The following is a 24,845-nucleotide window of genomic DNA, read 5'->3' on the forward strand; positions in this document are numbered from 1 at the left end:
AAGGATTGGCAACCGAATTGCCTACATGGGTTTTATTTAAACATCCCCAGATATAATTAATAGAAATATTCAGGGAGGACGAGAGAGAGAGGGCATGCGTGCATGCATGTGTTTCAGTTTAACATGGCCAACCAAACTCCAAAACTGTCGCTTGGAATCTGCCACGTGGATCACGCTCCGTCCGTTTAAGCTTAGGAAACCACCGGCAAGATCATCAGATCGCCCTTTTATCTTTTCTTCCCACCGATTCTCGAAGTCTTGCACTGCACGTCGTCGAGTCTCATCAAAGTTGCCTTATTGTGAATTTATTTCCCGTCCCTCATTAAGATACTGTAATAGTAACATTATAACTGTTTTCTAAATTTTTCTTTTAAAAAAAGACTGAGAGAGACACAAACCGCAATAAATATGGTAAAAGCTAACAATAAATGTGTACCAAATTGTATTTAACCTAACCCTACTCATTAAATCCATCTCGATCCATAAACATAATGCTATAATTTGTTTAGCCAATAATATCCACCTGCTAGACGATAAAAAGAAGAAGAATGAAAAAAAAAAGGAAACGAGAAATGAAGTAATGGAGCCATAGGCTAGAGGGTTACACGAAGAATTGGATTCAATGTTTTAGGGCATCTTTAACTGGAGAATACTTTTGGGTGTTAGAGTAAAAATATTATGAAAATAATATAAGATCATTAGTTTAGATCTTTTGTTAAGAAGTTAGTTATTGGGAGAACATGTGTAAGATCATAAGATTTAATAATATAATAATATAAAAACTTTTAAAAATTATATTTAAATTGCAAACTAAAAATTTTTTTACTAAAATTCAAAATACAATACCAAATTCAAATGAAACAAAAAAAATATTGTAAATAAAAAACAAACAAACAAACAAACAAACATATTACTTAATTAATTAAAGCACACAAACATTTTATTTAATTAATACATTGTTTAATGTCCAAATTTGTTCCATATATTCTCAATCAGGAAACCAACCCAAATTAGGAAACCAACCTTGCATTACATATAGTGAGTGTGACTTACCTTTTAGTTTCGAGCAAATGCAGGTTTGTTGATGGTCATCCGATTAAATTTGCCCTGGTTAAGCTCACCTACAAGCCTCATAAACAAAACAAAATCGATTAAAGTTAATCAGTGTTAAGGTTGATTTCAAATACAACATACAATACTAAGAATTCAGTCATACATCCTGCAAGCTCACTAAAATCCTATATTGATTAATCAAAACCTTTAATTGACAGATGACCCTAAACCCTATACCATGTTACTAAACCCAAACCTAATTCACAGATTTCAATTTTACCCTAAATCGATGAAACATCGAACAAACAATGACTGACAGAGGAAACGACGGGACTACCTTGTCTATATCGCCGGAGATGAGATTTGCCAGACAAAGGAGACGAGGAGACAAAGGCTTAGGTAGAAGATTTCGACTTCGCCTTCAAATCGCGAAACTTGGTGAATCGACAAAAGATGAGAATTTAAACGGATTTGTCAGAAAAGCTATGCAAAGATCGACTTCTACACGGAAGAGCTTTCGATTTTGGTGTTTGAATGGCCGGAATACAAATTAATCGGCGAAGATGAAGAAATCGAAGCTATCGCCGTTTTCTCTCTTTCTCGAATAAAACCTATACGCGTTTGGGAGAGAAACAGAGAAATGGAAATAATCTCGATTGAGAAAACTCTCAACCACTCCCGCCACGTACACAAGAACTATCCTTAAATCAATTCTACTTTAAGATCAAAAATTATGTTTTAAGCCTATTATTCAATATTTTTCTAATTTAATTGGGCTTAGAACACATTGGGTGTTCTCCCATTAAAGTTGATCTTACTGCTAGCTAGACTACCTCTCCACCCCAACAAAACGCAGAAGTAATAATGTCACGAGCGTCCTTATCCGCTTTATGGGAAAAATCAGCAGTACTAAAACACTAATTAAGTTGGATCAACTTAATTTGCGTCTTTTTTTTGTTGGTGTTGTTGTTAATTGTCGCCTCACACTGTTTTGTTCACACTTACGCTCACTCCCACACCAGCTAGACGTTTCGTCACGTCAACAGTGAAATAGATGATATATATGTTGTATGTATGAGTTGAAAGTGAAAAGCCTAAAAATTTGGATTTGATGATACGAATAACAAAGATACCTAAACGCATTATATTAATTGCTGCATCTATGTTGTTCTAACACGCGCTTTCTATATAGTAGGCGAGGAGATGAGTCCAGTATGGATGAAAAAGAATCACAATGGAAGGACAAAGCTGTCATTTACAAAACCTCCCCTTTTTTAAGGTTGTCTCTCTCTCTCTCGCAAAGCTCTCTGCTCTACCTGTACATTTAATAACACGCATATATAAAGTATCATATACTATATTATGTGCAATACACATATATATATATATAGAGTAATAGAGGCTTTGCTATAGCTTGTGGGGTTTAAATATATAGTATATAAATAGCCTAACATCACCGCCTTCATCTAATTCATTATATATTAAAACCTTCGATCTTTATCTCTCTTTCTCTCTGGATTTAATTAATTTAGAAAGAAAATATATAAGAAAAGATTGTGAAGATCATGGAGAGAGTGTGTTGCATGTGCGGCGACGTAGGTTTTCCCGACAAGCTCTTCATCTGCGGTCACTGCCGCAGTCGCTTCCAACACTCGTAAGTACTCCTAGCTCCTCCTCTCTCCTATCTCCTCTATCTTTGTGCGTTAACGCGAGTGACCGCGCCCATTCACGGCTAATATAATTTATTAATGGGTTTCTCGAATATATAGTTACTGCAGCAACTACTACAGTGAGTTTGCTGAGCCTACCGAGATTTGCGACTGGTGCCGGAGCGACGGTCGGAAGCTGAGCAACGTTGCTACACATGATGGCGGTTCTTCTTCAAAGAAGTCTTCTTCTTCATCCTTAAATAATTTTGAACATGATGAGTTCACAAACCGATCGGACTATTCGTCCCGCGGTCGAATCAAGCGTAACAATAACCGTCATGATCAAGTGGCCAAGAGCGTCGCCGGATCTGGAGGCGGAGCGCCGTCGCCTAGGACGGCGACACGAAGGTACAAGCTTCTCAAAGATGTCATGTGTTAGTTTCAAACTAAACAAAAGGCATAATTACAATATTTAAATTAATTATAATAATCTTTGGAGCTGTGTGACTTTTAAATTATTTAGCCCACGACCTTTTCTCTCATCCTTTACTCTTCTGTATTTATTCTTTACTATATAATAGTATATAAAATGAATGTGTGTTTGGCGTGAGTTTGTGTTTTCTTAATCAGCAAAGTTTAATAACTAGTAAATTCCATTATACTTTATCTCTCTCTTTTTTTCTTCTTCTTGGCTTAAAACCTTTCGTAAAACTTACCATCGACCATTGACTTTTGACCCAAAAAAACTAACCATAGACGTACGTTCATAAGTAGTACTGATAGTATTAGCCATTGGATAGAGGTGATGTTTTTCTTAATTTATAAGTTTGGTTGGGTGTGTATGTAAAACATATACACACGTGCGCCCGTGTGTGTGTCTATAATCAACCGGTACGTGAATGACAATTTGAATTTGGTACGAGAATTGATTATTGTGCGTGGACAAACGGAATATATATATAATAAATACGAATGGTGGGAAAGAAACATTCATCTATATACATTTTTAAATACATTTTGGGTTTTACCATTTTATTTATACTTATTTAAATTGTTATTTTGCAATATTGATCCCTAAAAAATTGTACAAGAAGACAATAATTAAAATATGGGAAATCAAATCGATTATATTAATAATTTGATTATAATTTCCTAAAAAAATCGAAAAAATCAATCAAATTTCTATTGGTTTATAGTTTCCTTTAATATCTCCACTTTATTGCTATTATTAATGCTATTTTCCAAAATGAAAGTCCATTAAAATCGGAAGCTATTTCTAATATTTCATGCTATCACAATAACATTAATAATATTCCCTAAATCATTCGTAGGAATAACTATATTAATACATATTTTTTTTGTAAACTTTCATTAACTATGTGTATCATTCATATAGTGATTGAGCGATTTCTTCATCTTCCAAATTTGTATATGAGATTTTTTACCTGATCACCAAAATATTCTCAAACCAACTCCTCTATAAATAACAATCTATAATCTAAATGTTTAACTCATCAGAGAAATACGAAATATGTTTTAAGTTTTAAATGGAGTAGTGGCGGGATCTGAGAAAGGTCTATCTTAAAATATCTGTGATCGTTAAGGTTTATGGAGTCAGACTCCTTGGTACCTCAAAAGCTGCTTCTCTAATCTCCCTTCTCTTTTTGTATTTTACCGATAATTTTTGTTTAAAAAGTATTGTTGACCCTTTGTGTAATACATGTTTGTCCACAATTATTTTGCATTTGTGGTTGTAGGTAACATTAAGACAATATTGAAGACAGTGAACAAGAAGAAATATTTGTGATACTTCTTATTGTATGCTATTGTCGTTATTGACTTAATATTCTACTCATTTTTTTTTTAAACGTTTCTTCTTATAATATGCTGCTTTATGTTTTCATTTTTTTTATAAATTTATATTAAAATTCTGTGGAAATTTTAATAAATTCTTAAAATAATTTTGATTTTTTATTTCAGGAATCATATTTCCAAAACAAGTTAATTTTTTTTTGGAGGCAAAGGAGATGATGATTGTAATTTCTCAACTTACGATTCATTTTAATGAGTTTATATGGTATTTTTCTATATATAATCTTTAATGTAATGGGTTGAGTTGTACATGGGTTTTTGGGATTTGGTCTAATAAATTGTAAATTATTATACAACACAATAAAATACCATTTTCTCCAACTAATTAAATCATTAAATGTAGTATTATAAATCTTCTAATTTAATAGAAAAATTAAAATATCTTAATGTGAAAATATTATTTTGATAAAACGTTTAGGAGCTCACAAATCAAATGCTTAAAAGGGTTATAATTGAAATTGGTATCATGTATGATGATGAGTGTAAATCTCCTTTGATATCTCTAAGTGTTTAGTTGTAGTTGTAATACTAAGTTACTAAATTAAGTACACTATGCTTAATGTTAAATCTAAAAACAAAAAATTTTAATCACATAACTTTAATACACAATAAAAAACTATTAAAATATTAACATTATTAATAGTAAAAATACACAACTTATAGTTCTTTGAAATCCAACCCACATAAATGTAATAAAAATACTACTTTGTTGCAAGGACACCAAAATCTATATTTACATTTTTTAAGTATATTTGACAAAGTAAAAATTCTGTTACATAGAAGATCCTTGAAAAAAATTGCTTAAATAGATTTAAATGATCGGGTGTTATGTGATTAAGTGGATTAGAATTTACATAGTTTTTATGGATTATCTACTATAGTAAAACACACAAAATATTTTAATATGAGATTAGACCATTTAAACGAAAGTTTTCTATTTGTAAACAATAGAAACACATTTAAATAAGAGAAAATAGATTATCCCTCTTGAAAATCCTATATTGGCATTATCTACATTAATATATAAGATCATATTTTAAGCAGTTTTTGTCTACCAAAATTAGTTTAAGTCGTACTTTAAATTAGTTTCCAAAAAATATTTATAAAAATAAATCTATAAGAAATTAGTATCCATAGTTAAAATACTTTTCAATAAGAAATCTAAATATTAAAAAAACTTCCTAAAAGAAAATTTAAATGCTTGCGGGTGATGTGATAGAGCCGATTTGAGTTTACATAAATATGGTTATTAAAAAATTTTAGTTACAAAAAATATCCCTCAGTATATCGTGAGTTATCTCCTAAAACTAACCATCAAAATGGAGTTATACAATCTTAAATACTAAACAAAACAAACAAAATTAACAAATATAACTTAAAATTTTTAATTACAAAATATTGTCTTGCGGTAGTTAAAATCTAGTTATAGAATGTAAATAAGTGAGTACGCCAAGTACTACTTAGAGCATCATTAGTGGTAAGTTCTCTATGGGTTATTCATGAAATTGGGCCCCAAATTCTTAATAAAAAACTCATTAATAGTCCAAATAAGAGAGAATCGATGTTGTAGGAAGGATCTGAAGCAACCCCTTAAGAACGCTATGTGACGTTATATTAGTGGATGTTGAGTAAATATAAAAGGGGATTTTTTTTCTTCCCCAATTTCTTCTTCTTTCTTCCCGACTTTCTCTTTCTCTTCTCTGTCGAACAAGCGAGAGAAGAACAACCGATTGATGTGAAATCGGGAATAATCAATGGATTCACGTCGAATCCTTTGAGTTTTCCGACTTAGATCTTATGGTTGGTTGGTTACCCGGAGGTGATGGCTTCCAGATTGGCGGAATCATTACAGCTGACGGTTCGTTTGTCATGATAAACGACGGTGGAGGTTTCTATATGGTGGGACAACGACGACAGCTATTTCTGGTGGTGCCCTGAAGCTAACGGCGAGGTCCAAACCCTAACGAATCTGGAGAAGGTTCGTTTCTCATTTCTGATTGATTGCATGTGTTTGTAATTAGCCTCGAGTGGTTGATATTTGGTAGGGATTCAGATTAATCCGATTGATTGTTAGAATGGTTAATTGTTTGTGTCGATTTGACTTATTAGGTGTAGATTACGAGATTAGTTTGATGTTTGTGTCGATTTCCATAATATTGGAAAGTTGTTTACATGTTCTGGTTCTAATTCAAGGATATAATTATGCAACTGAGTTTTGCCCTCTTTTTTTACTGCTATGAAGGTACTGGGAGATTGATAGCATTTTTTACATGTAAATTTGTCTTTCTTGTTGTAGATTCAAAAGCAAGCTTGTGACAAATTCGATCCTTCCTTCTATCCCCGTTTCCAGAAGTGGTGTGATGACTTCTTTTACATAAAGGTGTGTGTTGTGTTTTGTGTGACATCTTAAGTTTAAAATCCTAAGCTCTGAAGTTGTGTTTAGGGATGTTATTAAAAATTGGAAAAGGTAGGAACAGCTCAGGGACTGTGATAAGCCCCTATTCTTTTTGTGAGGCCTTTGAAAGATGTTATAGAACTCTTTGATCTTTGTTTTCAGCACCGTGATGAGAGACCAGGACTTGGAGGGATATTTTTTGATGATCTTAATGACTATGATCAGGAAATGCTCTTGAAACACTCACTCACACAAAGAAGTAGTCGATGGGAGTTGTAGTTGCAGGTTTTAACTGTGGGAGTTGCAGGTTTTTGTAATTGCAGGTTTTAAGGGTGGGAGTTGCATGTTTTAAGTGTAGTTGCAAGTTTTAACTGTGGGAGTTGTAGGTTTTAATTATGGGAGTTGCAGGTTTGTGTAGTTGCATGTTTTAAGGGTGGGAGTTGCAGGTTTTAAGTATGAGAGCTGTAGTTGCAGGTTTTAAGCAGCAAGACAATTAGATGTATTTTTTATTTTGGATTCAAATGACATTGTAACTTGTTACCTTGTTCGGATTATTTTTCAAGTTGACATCGAGATTGTGTTTGTAAACACATAGCAACAATTTTGTAAACACATAATATTTCAGTCACATAGACACCAACAAATCAGTCACATAAACACCATCATTTAAAATAAAACATGAACCTTCTTTTGAGTTCTCTAGTAATAGGGAAATTTTGCTTAAGTTTCTCTTAGGGTTACTTTACTTAATTTAGTATTAATTATATAATTAATTAGTATGAGAGTAACTATTGTGGGTTACTCCACTAATGATGATCTTAGCACATGTAACAAGGTCGGTCCAATTTATACATACATATATGATATATCCTTCTTATTCTGTTCATTTCTTTACTAGTATATATATTCTTGTATACCGACTACGAAAAGTACCAATCGTGACTAAACTTTTAAATAAAGGTTATTGTTCAACCATTTTAGTCGTGGCATTTCATATGAAAACATTCCAAGTATATACTAGTATGGAAACAATCATTATCGCTGAATAGTGATACAGATCGTGCATTTTTTACCTCCTCGTTCGATAAAGAAAACATAATCGTGTTTTTTTTTATAATGATAATCATGTTATCAAGCGTCGATAGCTCAATTGGTAAAGACTTTCTGGCAAAGTCTAGAGGTCGCCAGTTCGAGGGACGGCGTTTGGGAAAGGACCATATAAAATGTTCTGATTCCTGGCCCGAAGGGATGTACTAGCCTAGATCCGAAACCTCTTAATAATTCAAAAAAATGATGATCATATTTCTTTAAGTGGAAACCATAAAGAAGACATATTTCTTGAGGAAACGCGATGAGGTTGAAATGATAGTGGGCTCAAAAGGAATCTGTTGGGCTCGTCAACTCTGATACTGGTCCATAAATCAATTTCGATTTCCTGCATCGGTTTTAAATTATTTTGTAAAGTAGTACTAAAAGTCCCAAAAAATTATGTATACGGTATACCTGACTTTGAAATTATTAATCAAGTTATTAACGCACGCTCCCCAAAACCCAATGTCTAAGAGAGTAACAGTAATTTTAGGTGTTTCATTAATTAAAAGGGCCAGTAAATATTATATGTTAGTATCAAACACGGAAAGATATCTTCCACTCAAGTCCAATCATCCTCTAGAATAGGATTAGGTTTAAGGTTTATTCAACATGAAAAAGTGATTCTCCTAGTATATACTGTACACGTGGTGACGTGCGTATATAATCGAGGCAGTTGGGTTTCATCAAAACCTTAACCTTAAAAAAAAACAATTAAGTCAAGACGTTGGGATGCTCTGATCTTCCCAAAGTCCTTGGATGAAAAAATGATTCAGCCTCCTCCTCTTCATTATTTTTAAAATGTTCGTAATCATTTGACTTTACAGCAACACAATATATATATATATAGTATATCGTTGTAATCATTATTTTTGTTTCTTGTCTGTTTATTGTTATTATCTTAAAATAAATACATAAGTTGGGTCGTCAGATAAAATTGCATGATTCAGGAAATCAAAGTCCGATCCAAGTCACTCACGTAAAAGAGTTACAAATTAAAACTTACTTATTAGGTTGTGTACATATTCTGTATATACAGAAATTCTAAAATATACTACAAGCAAGACAACAGGCGGGTCCGTCCATAAACAGAACCCCTAATAGTCTAGCTAGCTAGTCGTCGAAAAATCAGAAGCATTTAATTTGCCTCCGTGTCCTAAAAGTTGAAATTAAGGAAGGGATAATAATAATAATTAATAGCTAGTGTGTTAATGGTTGGGCTTTATTTGGTTCATCCCCACCAGTACCACCGCCACCACACCGGACGCTTAGTGCCAGAAAATGATCACGTGTATCGCTCTGCTGAAAATTAGCTCGCAGACCCCGAAGCGCAACCACTTAATTTGTCCAACCCAACCCAAATATGACACGTTTGTAAACGAGGTCCCACACCCTGGCAGCTCTTAGCTTAAAATTTAATTAGGGAGGAGGAGGACTCATAATGTATACGCCAAATGCAACACTCGGAGCTTTTAATCAATCTTCCACAACTGTATCCCATATCTTTCATGAATTTTTACACAAGGTTACAACTGATTAAAAGCGTTGTGTTGTACATAGTACTACTACAAGTAAACTAACTAGTTAATCAAGTACGCTAGCTGATCAGCATATTATAATTAATTAAATAAATAATAGTATACGCTAGTGTACTAGACTAGATGATCCACATTTTTTTGCTTGGAATTAAGATGGCCTTTTTTCTCTTATGTTTGTTGTGGGATAATTAATAGCCTAGCTAGCATTAACTTATTTATCAACCAATGAAAGTGAAAATTAAAGCTGGGGTGGGGGGATGTAAAATCACGTGGATTATTTAAAATCTAACAAAGTTTTGTAAATAAGTAGTATGATTTTTTAGCTTCAAAATGGGGGACAACGAGACCTCTCTCTCAACCATTTTTTTTTCTGATGTTATAATCGTAAAAAGAAAGAAAGGAAAAAAGGGGAAACCACGTGGCCGTCATCGATCAGTCACTTTCTAAAAAATTGGTTTCCTGTAGTTTTCAAGGAAAATTCGAGGCAGCACCATCATCATCATCATCTGATTCAGATTCAGACATATATAGATGACGACAGAGTCAAATAATTCAGTTCCCCGAAATGAATAAACGATGAACGAACCACCATGCACCAGTACGCTCCCCGGTCTTTTCTTTTACCAGCAATAATATTCTCCTATTCATTTCACACTTGCAATTTTTTTTTTTTTTAAATAAATACTAATTGATAGGAGTAACTAATAAGTACATACTAGTATGGGACTGGGACTATTTAGAAGTCTAATAAGAATCATTCAAGTTGTTGGTTAATTATTTAAACCTCTACTAATTAAGTCACAAAAAAAAAAAACAAATTTAAAACGTATGACAAGGAGAGAAACAAGAAGATTAGAAAAGAAAAGCATTACATTATCGACTAGTTTAAACAATAGCAGTGCGACTAAACTTGTCATAATTAATTAAGCAGATAGATTATCTCGCTGGAAACTGAAAGCTATCCGCTTGAGAAAAACATTGAATTGGAGGATGAAGAAGCTGACGTGGAGGACGAATTAGCTGTCGTTTGGAACTGCCTTTGTCTGAAACACTCCAATGAAATCGTCGTCGGCGTCTTGGATGGTGACGGAGACGATTTCATACCCGAATCGTTGGGTGACTCTGCACGCAGACCATCATTCGCATTAGTTAAGTTACAATTAATTAATTAGCTATATATATATATATATAGAGAGAGAGAGAGAGAGGGAGAGATGATTTTTTAAATTTAATTTGTAAGAGAGAGAAAGTACTTGGAGTTGGCTTGCCAGCAGAGTCGTGGGCGGCGGAGGTTGACTGGTGACATTTACGGCGGCGCCGGTTATGGTCAGCGAGTCGCTTACGGCAGCTACGTTTCCCGTTGTCGAATTCCGACAGCAAATGGAACCTGTAATAATAATAATATATATATTTATATATTAAAGATTAATTGAGATGATAAAAGATGAGTAATATATATATAATAAGCAAGCTAAGCTAGGGCTAACAGAAACAAAAAAAAAAAAATAGAAGAAGAAGAAGAGAGAGATCGATCGATTTTGGTTGAAAAGGACGGACAATCGAAAAAGCCATTCAGACATAACATATATCGGGATCCGACACACACAAACACACGTACGAACTTTCTCAATGATTAATTAACTAACTAATTGTGAATTGTGATGATCGATCTCATATTATCTAAAGAAAGAAGAAGAGGAAGCTGATTATAATTAATTAAATAAAAAATATATAATCTAAGTAGTAGATGGGAACAACGTTATAGGATGGATTGTACGGACGGACGAAGATGCCCCCACTTCCCATGGCCATGGAGATGGGATGATACTATAATACTACTAAAAGGTGAGAGGGGGGGGGGGTGTACGGGTGAAATTAAATCTCAATGATGGATAATATCGTCAAAGCAAAAAGGTTGCAACTTTAGGGAGCACAAACAAAACCTGCTGCATTGCTGGCAAAAGCGCTGGCTTAGTCCGGCGGCCACTACCGTCGATGCTTTTGAGTGGAATTCGCACACTTTGTGCCTCCGGTGGTAGTGCTTGGCGTGGCTCAGATCCGCATTGCATCCCTCAGCTTGGCATCGTGGCGTGCTCAGTGGCGAGTTCCCCATCCCGGACTCACCCGGTCTTGACCGCCTGTACAGCCTGCTCACGAAGTCGTCGTCCGCCGCCGAGAAGTAAGTACGCCCTCCCAGGTTCAGCCCGATCCTGTTTGAAGTGAAATCGACTTCGGTCTTTGGGATGAGGAAGTTGTAGGAAGAACCGGAGCCGCCGGATCCTGCAGGTCCGGTATGGTCGTACGAGTACAAGGCCGGAGAGGAAGAGTGGGGATGGTAGATGGGATCGGAGGCGACGTAAGGAGAAGTGGTGGTGCGTGGGTCGTAAAAGGAGTACTGGTGATGAAACTGTTGGTTCTGCTGGTTCTGGCCGTAGACGACGGCGGTTGTTGTAAGATGATGATGATGATGATGGTTAGAAGTGCTGAAGGCCGAAGAGAGGAGGGGAGGAGAAATGGTGATGTGACGGTGGTCGTTGTAATTAGAGGGGTCGAAAATGGAGAGGGCCCGGGTCGGGTCAGAGTCCGGGTGGTTCCTTTCATCCCCGGAGAGGACAATGGACGAAGGATTCTCCCATTCGTAGTCCAACATGTTGCAATCCCGAGGAAGATCTCTTCTTCTCTTTCTCTTTTTTTTTTTTATAAAAAATGAAAAAAAAAAATAATCAAATCAGAGTAATGTAGTAGTAGTAGTGAAAGAAAGAGAGAGAGAGAAGCTAATAAAGGAAGGGGAGAGGAGACATGTCGGTGCGGAATAGGTTATGGAGTGGTTTTAATGGTCTGAAAGCAAAGCGACGTACTACACCTCTATTAGAATTACAGTCTTTCTTTCTTTCTTTCCAATAAACCCTAACTTTCTATTTGTAGGTGGAGGGGGAGCTCGATCCTTCTTTATCTCTCTCTCTATATATAAAAGGTTTTTCTATTAAATTTTAAAAAGATTTGTATTTCTTAGGAAATAAATAACAGAGGAGTGGATATTGAATTCATCTTAAAAGAAAAGAAAAAGGGGATATAATTAATATATAGCTGTCTTGTCCTATTACTCCTATACTTACTTGTAAAAAAAAAAGAAGAAGAAAAAAGTGAAGATGGAGGAGAGAAAGGGAAGAAAGAAACTCACATCACATGGGTCGAGGAAGCAGAGTGTGTGTGAGTGTCTGTGCCATTTTTTTTGACTGATCTCAATTATACCTATCATCATCTTTTTTTTACCACTAAAAGCTTTTTTTTTTTGTATTTTTTGTTTTTCAGTTAAAGTTGAATCCATTTTTTTTAATAAAAAAAAGAAAAGAAAAAAGAAGCGTATCTATTAGCAACGTTGATAATGGGGAAAGACACAACAATAGTTTTATGTGGAGAAAAATGTTTAAATCATCATGTTTTTGTTGATTTTTTTAAAAATAGCTAACTTTCGTTGACTCGGCCATTTAAAGCACAACATTAAATTTTCAGTTACACAACGATGACGGAGTTAACTTCCGTCAGAATCTCCGTTAAACCAAAACGACGTCGTTTCATTAGAAGAATAAGACAAAAATAATTTGAGTCCAGCAAGAATCGAACTGCCTACCTTTGAAACTCAAAACAAGCTCTCTACCATTGAACCACAATTACATTTCTATATATCTTTACAAACAGAAATATATCTATACGTAAACAATCGGTTATATGTAATGCATCTATAATATATATGTTATCATATCATTAATTTATATATATATATATATATATATTAACGTTTTAGAATATAATAGATATAAAATATAAAGAGCAAAAACTAATATATATTTTATCTTTGCTATATTTTTATTTATTATTAAATACTAAATAAAATATATAATTTATAGTGTGCATATATTTAAATTAATATCTTATTCATCAGGATAAAGAATGTAAATTTTAAATATGGCTTTTTGCATATATATACCAAAGAAGACATATTGATCATACATTTTATTTGGTATTTGTATAATATTTAGTTTTTAATCTTTATATTATATATATTATACACTAAAATTTAATATATATATATATAAAGAGTAATGATATAATAGCATATATTTATAAATACATTACATAAATCTATACTATTATTTTTGAAGTACATTTTGATTTATGTCCTTCAAGTTTTGCTTATTTAATATGTTTTATTTACAATATTAACCCCTAACAATTTTCCTAAAATAATATTTCGTAGAAACTCAATTAATGGAACTATTTAAATCTACCTAATTTGATATGTTTATTGCCATAAATAGCTGGGCAACAACTATGCATTTCGATTTTTCCATAAACATCTACACAATAATTTTTTAATCCCATAAAAATCTTCAAACATATTTTAATAGATCTTTAGAGAAAAAATCTGTTATTTTTCCTAAATTATCTCGGCTTAATTAATAGTTTCCATTTAATATTTTATACATTTATTGAAAAAATATACATAATATTAGCTTAAAATCGAGAATAGAAACAATTATTTTTTATATACATTAAACACATAAAATAACTATTACTTCTCACATATATCTATATTATTCTACATAAAAAACACAATCAAGCGGTGTACCGCGGGTCAAAACTTAGATAGCATAGTAACATCTATATTAAAAACAAAAAAAAACTTAACCATTTTATTTAAAATCATAAATGAACATTAAAATCGTCCCTTAAATTCAAGAAATAGTTATAGGTATATAATTTAAAAATTAATAAAACAACAGCAAAATAACAAACAAATATAATCTACGTATTTTAAATATTTAAAATTAAAAACTATAGTCCCTCGGTATACCGCAGGTTAAATCCTAGTATAACATTATTTTTTGTTTTGCCATTTTTAATCGATTGTCGATATATATACATGTCTGATTGGTATAATATCACAATGTTAGTGTGGCTCAATGGTAGAGAGCTTGTTTTGAGTTTCAAAGGTATGCAGTTCGATTTTTGCTGGATTCAAATTATTTTTGTCTTATTTTTCTAATGAAACGACGTCGTTTTGGTTTAACGGAAATTCTGACGGAAGTTAACTCCGTCATCGTTGTGTAACTGAAAATTTAACGTCGTGCCTTAAATGGCCTAGTCAACGAAAGTTAGCTATTTTAAAAAAAATTAACAAAAATTTGGTGATTTAACTGATATTTCATAAATTGATGTTTTTTTTGCCACAATTTGAAAGTTGGAGATTTTTTTGACATTTTTCCCGTTGTAATAAAAAAAAAAACAGAAGTGAAATTTGTAATTGAAAAAAAAAGAAAAAGGAGTAGTGTGTAATTTCATGTGGGTTGTTAAGGATAGGAAGGGAGAGAGGTGTAACTGTGTAAGTAAAACGCGTTTGTTTGTTTGTTTGTTCGTCGGCTCTAATTATATCGGTGGGCCCATATTCTGTTCTTGGGCCTCTCTGTTTTCATTATAGAACTCTTTTTTTTTTTTTTTTTGTTGATAAAATACTTACTTTACTTTGTTTTGTTGGATACAAAAATAATGTATGTCTCTCTACACGTAGTGTTTTTAAACCAAAATATATATATATATATATATATATCTGTTGTTGTTGCACAAATAAATAAAACAGCCAATAGAATAGAGTAGAAGAAATGAGAAGAAAGGAAAAACAAAAAAAAGGAAAGGGGGAAAACGCCAAAAAAGAAAGAAAGAAAAGAAAGGTGTGTGTGTGTTGGGGTTTATAAAGACAGGATGGCACAAGTGGTAAATAGATGCCAAGTAGAAGGTTGATCGTTTATAGGAAGACAGAGTGACCGATCGTATGGTATTGGCTTTGGCTCTCTCTCTCTCACACACCCCAATTATTTAAATTATTACTAATATTGATTCATTCATTCTAATATCTCACGCGCTACTACTATACGCCTGCTGTAGCTGATAAATCAATCGACGGTCCACGATTCGACGGTACATGTGTCAGGGAGCACAGGGGAGAGAGTAGCGTGAGTGTGAGCGTAGCCGAGAGACTGAGTGAATGTTGTGTGGTAAAAATGATGAATTGAGTCAGTCCAAACTAACAAAATTAGGAAAAAAAAAAAATGAGAGAGATGAGTGTAGTAGGCCCCCTCCCCCCCCCCCCTCCCTTTAGGCTGCTCAAAGGCTGCCATCGACGTTGACCCCCTAATCGTACGGACTCAGGCTCTCTCTTATCCCCTCCCTCCCTCCCTCCCTTTCTCTCTTTTCTTTATTTCTCGTTTTTTTTTGGGTTATACCCCCAAAACCTAAACAAATACTATTACTGTATACAACAAAAACACTTTCTATTTTCATATTTTCTTGATTCGGGATATATATACTGTATGTGTTATTATTACATGTGTGTGTGTATCTCTCTCTTTTTTTCCTATAGAAATATATAGTACGCAGTTAGGAGGCTATTTTATATTCCAGTGTGAAGGAGACCATCGATCATATATAAGACAAATTGCATTCACCCACACCCACAAAAACAAAAACAAAAAAGGACACTACTTAACTAACTCCTAATTAAATGAAGCTCTCAAATCTCTCCAACAACTCTCAATCTACTCTATCTTTCATACTAGACTAGTTTTGTTATGACTTATCAGTAAAAAAAAAAAAAAGTAAGTTAAGTAAGTAAGTCTTGATTTATAAAAAAAAATAAAATAAAAGAACAAATTAAAGTGGTTGGGGGTGCATAAGAATAGAGAAAAAGGCAAAGAAAAAGAGGGAGGATCATGCTACACCAAACTTGTTGCCTTGTCAACATCTCTCTTAAGTGAACCCAAAACGATTAAAAAAAAGAAAGAAAAACACTACTTATTGCACTTTCTCACTCATCCTTTCTCCCCGCTCAACCTCCTCCTTTCCCATATTACACATTACACTACTACTGCTTAACATTTTGAATGTATGCGAGATACACATTTATTTCAAAATTTAAGGATTAAAATCGTTTGTTTATAAGATTTCTTTTTTACATCTTTAAAATTAAATTCAAATGTACCAATGAAAGGGAAAGCTAACTAACGACTGTAGATAGATATACACGTGTTGGTGCAGTTACTTTTGGGGTTTAGCACTCTATTTATGAAACTAAATCTTAATTATTTATTTATTTATGAATCTAAATGTTGATTGTTTGATAAATAATCTATTTGTGAAATTTTACTACCATAAAGTACGTACATATATATATATATATAAATGATGGATGATGATAGTTAAAGAGTAAGACACACTACTACTCTACAGTCTACAGTCTACACTACTAGGAAACTGTATCTCTCTGTTTGGGCCGTAAGAGCAAACATAAGCCCATTGGGTCATATTTAAATTGGGCTTTTGTCAGAGAATGAAAAATGTCTTCTTCTTCCTTGTCAATCTGCCGGCCGGGAACCAGGTTTAAGAAGCGGTGGATGTCGCCGCCCATATTTGGCGGCTAACAATGGTTTCTTCTGTGCCTAAAAAACTACATGCTTTGTTTGTCTCCAACTCTCAACCGGCCAAATCCACCAATGCAGGGTCTACCAAATCAAAACTCGCCAGGTCCTTGGCGCGTGCTGTGAACTCTTCTAACGCGTGGTCTGACGAACTCGAGTCTTCGCTCTCATCTCTTCATCCTTCTGAACCCCTCTCCAGAACCACCGTTCTCCAAACCCTGCGTCTCATCAAGGTCCCTTCCCATGGTCTTCGGTTCTTTGACTGGGTTTCCAGCAAGGGCTTCTCTCACAAAGACCAATCTTTTTTCCTCATGTTAGAGTTTCTAGGTCGAGCTCGCAATCTCAATATCGCTCGAAATTTCTTGTTCTCCATCGAGAAAAGGTCTAATGGATGCGTTAAGCTCCAGGATCGCTACTTTAACAGCTTGATTAGGAGCTACGGTAACGCTGGGCTCTTCCAGGAGTCAGTGAAGCTGTTCGAGACCATGAAGAAGATGGGCATCTCGCCTTCCGTGGTCACCTTCAACAGTCTTCTCTCTATTTTGCTTAAGCGCGGCAGAACTGCTATGGCCCATGACATGTTCGACGAAATGCGTCGTACCTACGGGGTCACCCCAGACTCTTTTACTTTCAACATATTGATTAATGGGTTCTGTAAGAATTCCATGGTGGATGAAGCCTTTCGGGTTTTTAAGGAAATGGAGCCTTATCATTGCGATCCTGATGTTGTTACGTATAACACCATCATCGATGGGTTATGCAGAGCCGGCAAGGTCAAGATTGCGCATAATGTTTTGAATGGAATGATGAAGAAAGCAACGGACGTGCATCCCAACATTGTTACTTACACTACCCTGCTGCGAGGGTATTGTATGAAGCAGGATATTGATGAAGCATTGCTTGTGTTTCATCAAATGCTCTGTAGAGGGCTGAAACCCAATGCTGTTACTTTCAATACTCTGATCAAGGGGCTCTCGGAGGCTCAGAGGTATGATGAAATCAAAGATATTTTGAATGGACGGGATGCATTTACCACTTTCACTCCAGATGCCTGCACATTTAATATTTTGATCAAAGTTCACTGCGATGCTGGACATCTGGATGCAGCTATGAAGGTGTTCCATGAAATGGTGGATATCAAGTTGCATCCTGATTCAGCTTCATATAGTGTTTTGATCCGTACTTTGTGCCTGAGAAATGAATTTGACAGAGCCGAGAGGTTGTTCACTGAGTTATTTGAGAAGGAAGTACTGTTAGGCAAGGATGGATGCCTGCCTCTTGCTGCTGCTTATAACCCGATGTTCGAATACTTATGTGCCAATGGAAAAACAAAACAAGCTGAGAAAGTTTTCAGGCAGCTGATGAAAAGGGGAGCGCAAGATCCACCCTCGTACAGGACTTTGATCATGGGTTACTGCAGAGAAAGTAAATTCAAGGCTGCTTACGAGCTGTTGGTTCTAATGCTGAGGCGGGAATTTGTACCTGATCTTGAAACCTACGAGTTATTGATTGATGGGTTATTGAAGATAGGTGAAGCTCTTCTTGCTCACGATACCCTGCAAAGGATGCTAAGGAGCTCTTATCTTCCGGTTGCAACCACTTTCCATTCTGTACTTGCAGAACTTGTGAAAAGGAAATTTGCTAACGAGTCCTTCGGCTTGGTAACACTAATGTTGGAAAAACAAATACGACAGAAAATTGATCTTTCAACGGAAGCTGTCAGATTGCTTTTTAGCAGTGCTCAGAAGGAGAAGGCGTTTCTGATTGTTAGGTTGCTTTATGATAACGGGTATTTGGTTAAGTTGGACGAATTACTTGATTTCCTATGCGAGAACAGAAAACTTCTTGATGCGCACACACTTGTTCTGTTTTGTCTGGAAAAGAGTCATATGGTTGATATTGACACCTGCAACACAGTCATAGAAGGGCTCTGTAAGCATAAGAGGCACTCTGAAGCGTTTAGTTTATACAATGAATTAGTAGAACTGGGAAACCACCAACAGCTTAGCTGCCATGTGATTCTGAGAAATTCCTTAGAGGCTGCTGGAAAGTGGGAAGAACTACAGTTTGTGTCAAAGAGGATGGTTACAATGAGAATATCAGATGATTGCCCTGGATTAGAACAAAGCATGTCCACTTAAATCTTCTTGAGCTGGAGGTAATACCGTGCATCTGGTTTCTGTTAAAGAGGTTCCCTTTCTCTTTATATCCGTTTTCAATTTTTTGTGTCTAAAATTATCCATTGGCATATGTAAAATTCTTGCCCTTCAGCAAATTAACAAGTTTGTATTCATCTTCTCTGTTACAGGTCTCTACGAACGTTGCAACTCTCTGTTCCTAACTTTCACCTTCATGGTACCTATTACCTACGCAGATTAGGTTTTTATTGTTTATCCCTGGAAAATAGGTGTCATGGTGCTTTTTGCATTTCTAACCAACAAAAGGTCAAAGAATCACCAAACCAAACCCTAATAAAATAACCAGGTCTCTCTTTCCATGATCCTCACTCTTCAGCACCAAACTCTCCCCAAGAAAACCATCTACTCTTCCTTTATAATCCCTTGCTTTTGCTGATATTCTGCATCCACCATCTTTCTTCTCGATAACTACTTGAGTTTTTTTTTTCTTTTCTTTCTCCGCTTACATAGAGATGTCAAATTCGAGGATGAATGGTGTTGAGAAGCTATCCACAAGGCGTGTCGCTAATCCAGGGAAAGCAACAGTACTTGCTCTGGGCAAAGCCTTCCCAAGCCAAGTCGTTCCTCAGGAGAATCTAGTAGAAGGATTTCTACGAGACACCAAATGTGATGACGCCTTTATCAAAGAGAAGCTGGAACACTTGTGTAAGCCCTCAGTCTCTTCATATATATATATGAACAGCACAAAATATATATATATTTTTTTTCACTCAGCTATACTCTCTTTTGAATTGCCGAAAGGTTGCTAATGTTTTGTGCTGTTGTTTAGGCAAAACCACTACCGTGAAGACGCGCTACACTGTATTGTCCCGAGAAATACTGGATAAATACCCTGAGCTAACAACAGAGGGTTCACCAACAATCAAGCAAAGACTTGAAATTGCAAACGAGGCGGTTGTGGAAATGGCATTGGAAGCCAGTTTAGGTTGCATCAAAGAATGGGGAAGGCCAGTGGAAGACATCACTCACATTGTCTACGTCTCCTCGAGCGAGATCCGATTACCTGGTGGGGACCTATACCTCTCAGCGAAGCTAGGCCTGAGGAATGACGTGAACAGAGTGATGCTCTATTTTCTGGGATGCTACGGGGGTGTGACTGGCCTCCGCGTGGCCAAAGACATTGCTGAGAACAACCCGGGAAGCCGTGTTCTCCTCACAACCTCTGAAACCACCATTCTCGGGTTTCGCCCACCAAACAAAGCTCGTCCGTACGACCTAGTTGGAGCTGCTCTGTTTGGAGATGGTGCAGCTGCTGTGATCATCGGAGCTAACCCGAAAGAGTGTGAAGCTCCTTTCATGGAGCTGCACTATGCTGTTCAGCAGTTCTTGCCAGGGACACAGAACGTGATCGACGGGAGGTTGTCAGAGGAAGGCATAAATTTCAAGCTAGGACGAGACCTCCCGCAGAAGATAGAGGAGAACATAGAGGAGTTCTGCAAGAAGCTGATGGGAAAGGCTGGTGATGAGTCGATGGAGTTCAATGACATGTTCTGGGCTGTTCATCCAGGGGGACCTGCGATTCTGAACCGTCTGGAGACAAAACTAAAGCTGGAGAGAGAGAAGCTGGAGAGCAGCAGAAGGGCGTTGGTGAATTACGGGAACGTGAGCAGCAACACGATACTGTATGTGATGGAGTATATGAGAGATGAGCTGAAGAAGAAAGGCGAGGCCGCACAAGAGTGGGGACTTGGCTTAGCATTCGGACCTGGAATCACCTTCGAAGGCCTTCTCATCCGCAGCCTCACCTCTCCCTGAGTAATTGTGGCGAAACAAAATACATATATATGTGTAATTTTACATTTGGTTACATATATAAAACTTATTGTAAGCATGAAATGAGTATTGTTAAATTAAACCACATCTATACAAGATGCATGTGACTAGGAATGTTGGAAAAAGTCAGAAAAGTTGCAAACACGTGTCATAAAAGAAAGGACTCAGCTACTTGGAACCACAGAAACAAGAAGACACCAAACCCGTTACTTCCACTAAAAACAAGGGCTCATTCTCCTTTTTAATTCACGCACAGACACTTTGGCAGAGAGAGACATCGACGAACCATGAACTCATCGTGCATTGATTTCGTCATGTTCAGTCGAGGACAACACGATGAGGACAACATGTCGACACGTCGTCCATGGAAGAGGCCGGATAGTCATCATCATAAGCATCTTAACTTGTCACCAAACGAAGATGAAGAGCTTGCCAACTGTCTTGTGTTGTTGTCCAACTCAGGGGAAGCGCACGGAGGCGATCATCATCATAAACATGGACATGGTAAGGGGAAAACCGTCAAAAAGCAAAAAACCGCTCAGGTGTTCCAATGCAAAGCTTGCAAGAAGGTGTTTACGTCGCATCAGGCATTGGGTGGACATAGGGCAAGCCACAAGAAAGTGAAGGGCTGTTTTGCCTCTCAAGATAAAGAAGAGGAAGACGAAGAGGAATACAAAGAAGACGATGAGGAGGAGGAAGAGGAGGAAGATGAGATGGAGGACGAAGACAAATCGACGGCTCATATCCCAAGAAAGAGATCCAGCAACACTCACGAATGCACCATCTGCCATCGCGTCTTCTCATCGGGACAGGCTTTAGGAGGGCACAAGAGATGCCATTGGCTGACACCTTCCAATTATCTTCGTATGACGACGTCGTCACTCCACGATTCGGTCGGCAGACCTCAGCCCTTAGATCAACCATCTCTCGATCTGAACTTAGCTTGCCAAGAGTACTCCGTCGATCCAACGGCCATGAGCGTAGGGATGATCCAGAGAGATGGTGGTGGTGGCAATAATCACAACGCTACTTCATCTTCATGGTTAAAACTCGCAAGTGGTGACTGGTCTTGACGACTGACTAAATTAATTAATTCATTAAGTTGCTAATTACATATATATATATATATATTCTTTAACTTTCATTCGTTTATAATGATGATCTTTACATACAATTAATTAAGTCAGTGCATGAATTTATATATAGACTTGTATGGATTTTATGAATTACACTCTTTACGCCTTTTGCAGTGCTATACTACTGTTTAATATAACGAGCCATAAAGTTGTGCTCTAAACCCCAGTATAATATGTACTTGTTTAGCTATCAAGAACAAATATAATTTGGAAGTAATAAATCACACTGAATTAAGAAAATATCATATATAAATAAATTAATATCACGGATGAAATAACTCTTGTGATATAGCTTATAGTAGTATATTTTTAGATCAAAATGCTCTTTACAGCACCGAAAACACATAAACAATAGTCAACCGAATTGATAAGTGTAACTGTGTAAGTAATGATGAACTTTTTAACAACACAACTACAGATAGAGCCGTCAAGCCGGTTCATAACTTAACCGGGCCGGTACAATGATCCCTCCCTCCTCTGGTTTTGATGGTTTAGAGAAGAAAGTCTCTCTCCCCCCTCTTGGCTCTTTGCTTTTGCATCAGAAAAAAGAACAAAAGAAAAAAAAAAAAAAAGGGTCCGAGAGACGAATCGGATGATGATGATGATGATTAGGTGGAGGAGGAGCTTGGCCTCTTCGACCTCTCTTATCTCAATCCCGCCGCCTCCTCACACAACAACAAGAGCCATGTCCTTCTCTTGCTCGTCTTCTTCTTCTTCGTACCACAAGCAGACGAAGCATTCATTGAACGGTTACGCGAGAGGTCCTCGAGGTCTGGACTGGGCCAATCAGCCCAATCCCTTTCGCCGTTACCTCTCTGCTCCTCTTCTTCCTCTCCTACGCCCTAACGACGACGACTCTATCCTCTGCTCCTCCTCCTCTTCTCTCCTATCGTATTGTTCTCTGTTCGAGTCGCTTCCTCCTGCCAAGCCCGTCTCTCTCTCAACCATATCTGACCTTTTCTACCATTCCCTCGCTCTCTCCGCCTGGAAGACCACCGGCTTTTCCACCTGGCCCCTCCGCGTCAACCCCAGCAGCGGCAACCTCCACCCAACCGAGGCTTACCTCATCGCTCCGCCCATCGATTCGCTCTCCCAATCCGCTTTCGTAACCCACTACGCTCCGAAAGAGCACTCTTTGGAGGTTAGACTAGCTCAGAGCATTCCCTCTTCGTTTTTCCCTTCTTTCTTCCCTGCCAATTCCTTTCTTCCATCTTCTGGCGCGAAGCTTGGAAGTACGGCGAACGAGCCTTTAGGTACTGCAACCACGACGTCGGCCACGCCATCGCCTCTCTCTCCATCGCTGCCGCGGAGCTCGGCTGGCACGTGAAGCTTCTCGACGGCTTCGGATCCGATGATCTCAAGAGGCTTATGGGAATCCCTCACTTTCCCTCTTTTGAAGGCAAAGGCAAAGGCAAAGGCAAAGGTAAGCTCCCTGAGGTTGAGTCCGAGCATCCTGACTGCTTGCTCCTCGTTTTCCCAAACGGAACTAGCAGAGATATCATCATCGACTTAGACTACCTCGGGATTAGCTCTGCCATTAGAGATTTCCCAACTAGTCTAGATTGGATTGGGAAGCCCAATGAGCTGAGTAAAGAGCATTTTTGCTGGGACATCATCTATAAGACTGCCAAGGCTGTAGAAAAGCCTCCAACCTCTTCTTCTATTGATGCTTCTTCCTTCAGAAGCAGCAGCGCTCTCTTCAGCCAGGGTTCATATCACGAGTTAACGGCCAGGCAAGTTGTTAGGAAGAGAAGAAGTGCTGTTGATATGGACGCTGTTACTTTTATAGACAAGTCTGCGTTTTACCAGATACTGATGCACTGCCTCCCTTCCGGCTCCGGCCAGCCCCAAAGGCAAGGGGATCAACTTGCGCTGCCGTTTCGGGCTCTTCCTTGGGATTCTGCTGAGGTTCATCTTGCCTTGTTTGTCCACAGAGTTTCGGGTTTGCCAAAGGGTTTGTATTTCCTAGTCAGAAACGAGGATCATCTCAGCCATCTCAAGACTGCTACGAGGCCTGATTTTGAGTGGAAGAAACCTGATGGATGCCCCGATGATCTTCCTCTCTACAAGCTCACCGATGGTGATTGCCAGAAGCTGGCCAAAGGACTATCATGTCATCAGGACATTGCAGGGGATGGATGCTTCAGCTTAGGCATGATAGCTCGGTTTGAACCGGCGCTGCGGGAGAAGGGCTCATGGATGTATCCTCGACTCTTCTGGGAGACGGGTGTTGTTGGCCAAGTTTTGTACCTGGAAGCACAGGCAATGGGGATCTCTGCTACCGGGATTGGGTGCTATTTCGATGATCCGGTTCATGAGATCCTCGGGATTAATGACTCTAGCTTTCAGAGTCTGTACCATTTCACTGTCGGAGGTCCCGTTGTAGACAAGCGGATCATGACTCTTCCTGCTTATCCTGGTCCTACCACTACCGATGCCTAGATCATCATATACTCTCTACTCCGGGTGCGGTGAACCAGCCTTCATTTTGTAATCTCGTGCCACGTTTTAGATCCATAATAACGAGTTAATCTGTAATAATTTGCTCTATCAAATAGAGACTATATATAACTTAAAGTCTATCTAAATGATTTTTGGTCATTTAGATATTACCAATCCAAAGTTTAATAAGATGATACTGTAGTTGGATTGTTTTCCTCAGATGAATTC

At 37.1% G+C, this 24,845-nt stretch overlaps 6 protein-coding genes and 1 long non-coding RNA gene across 8 annotated transcripts; 6 read left to right on the top strand and 1 right to left on the bottom strand.

Moving 5' to 3' along the window:
• Positions 1 to 2,295: 2,295 nt before the first annotated feature.
• Positions 2,296 to 3,312, top strand: LOC104758293 (uncharacterized). The gene is made up of 2 exons (XM_010481132.2): positions 2,296 to 2,707; positions 2,823 to 3,312. The coding sequence occupies exons 1-2, from the start codon at positions 2,619 to 2,621 to the stop codon at positions 3,139 to 3,141; spliced, it is 408 nt and encodes a 135-aa protein (XP_010479434.2). The 5' UTR covers positions 2,296 to 2,618; the 3' UTR covers positions 3,142 to 3,312.
• A 2,946-nt stretch (positions 3,313 to 6,258) lies between these two features.
• LOC147946448 (uncharacterized) lies at positions 6,259 to 7,515 on the top strand. Its single transcript, XR_015586620.1, has 3 exons — positions 6,259 to 6,552; positions 6,871 to 6,954; positions 7,132 to 7,515. It is a non-coding gene; the product is annotated as an uncharacterized LOC147946448 (long non-coding RNA).
• A 2,816-nt stretch (positions 7,516 to 10,331) lies between these two features.
• Positions 10,332 to 12,812, bottom strand: LOC104758307 (squamosa promoter-binding-like protein 8). Its single transcript, XM_087497311.1, has 3 exons — positions 11,540 to 12,812; positions 10,850 to 10,983; positions 10,332 to 10,718 (listed from the first exon to the last, which is right to left on the bottom strand). The coding sequence occupies exons 1-3, from the start codon at positions 12,244 to 12,246 to the stop codon at positions 10,555 to 10,557; spliced, it is 1,005 nt and encodes a 334-aa protein (XP_087353437.1). The 5' UTR covers positions 12,247 to 12,812; the 3' UTR covers positions 10,332 to 10,554.
• A 4,067-nt stretch (positions 12,813 to 16,879) lies between these two features.
• On the top strand, positions 16,880 to 19,564 carry LOC147946449 (pentatricopeptide repeat-containing protein At1g02060, chloroplastic). Its single transcript, XM_087497318.1, has 2 exons — positions 16,880 to 19,226; positions 19,377 to 19,564. The coding sequence occupies exon 1, from the start codon at positions 17,074 to 17,076 to the stop codon at positions 19,207 to 19,209; it is 2,136 nt and encodes a 711-aa protein (XP_087353444.1). The 5' UTR covers positions 16,880 to 17,073; the 3' UTR covers positions 19,210 to 19,226; positions 19,377 to 19,564.
• LOC104778509 (type III polyketide synthase A) lies at positions 19,134 to 21,164 on the top strand. Of its 2 annotated transcripts, XM_087497322.1 has the most exons (4): positions 19,134 to 19,226; positions 19,377 to 19,423; positions 19,717 to 19,911; positions 20,036 to 21,164. In XM_087497322.1, exons 3-4 carry the CDS (start codon positions 19,719 to 19,721, stop codon positions 21,019 to 21,021), a joined length of 1,179 nt encoding a protein of 392 aa, XP_087353448.1. In that variant the 5' UTR covers positions 19,134 to 19,226; positions 19,377 to 19,423; positions 19,717 to 19,718; the 3' UTR covers positions 21,022 to 21,164. The 2 variants fall into 2 exon arrangements, with proteins under 2 accessions (XP_087353448.1, XP_010501268.2); XM_010502966.3 differs by lacking the exons at positions 19,134 to 19,226; positions 19,377 to 19,423 and having other exon boundaries at positions 19,437 to 19,911.
• A 137-nt stretch (positions 21,165 to 21,301) lies between these two features.
• On the top strand, positions 21,302 to 22,281 carry LOC104758316 (zinc finger protein ZAT5-like). The gene has a single exon (XM_087497327.1). The coding sequence runs from the start codon at positions 21,327 to 21,329 to the stop codon at positions 22,110 to 22,112; it is 786 nt and encodes a 261-aa protein (XP_087353453.1). The 5' UTR covers positions 21,302 to 21,326; the 3' UTR covers positions 22,113 to 22,281.
• A 264-nt stretch (positions 22,282 to 22,545) lies between these two features.
• Positions 22,546 to 24,836, top strand: LOC104738587 (uncharacterized). Its single transcript, XM_010458744.3, has one exon. The coding sequence runs from the start codon at positions 23,544 to 23,546 to the stop codon at positions 24,615 to 24,617; it is 1,074 nt and encodes a 357-aa protein (XP_010457046.2). The 5' UTR covers positions 22,546 to 23,543; the 3' UTR covers positions 24,618 to 24,836.
• The last annotated feature ends 9 nt before the right edge of the window (positions 24,837 to 24,845 follow it).

The sequence above is a fragment of the Camelina sativa genome, chromosome 3 (assembly GCF_030686135.1).
Source record: "Camelina sativa cultivar CO46 ecotype springtype chromosome 3, ASM3068613v1".
In the NCBI taxonomy this organism is placed as follows: Eukaryota; Viridiplantae; Streptophyta; class Magnoliopsida; order Brassicales; family Brassicaceae; genus Camelina; species Camelina sativa.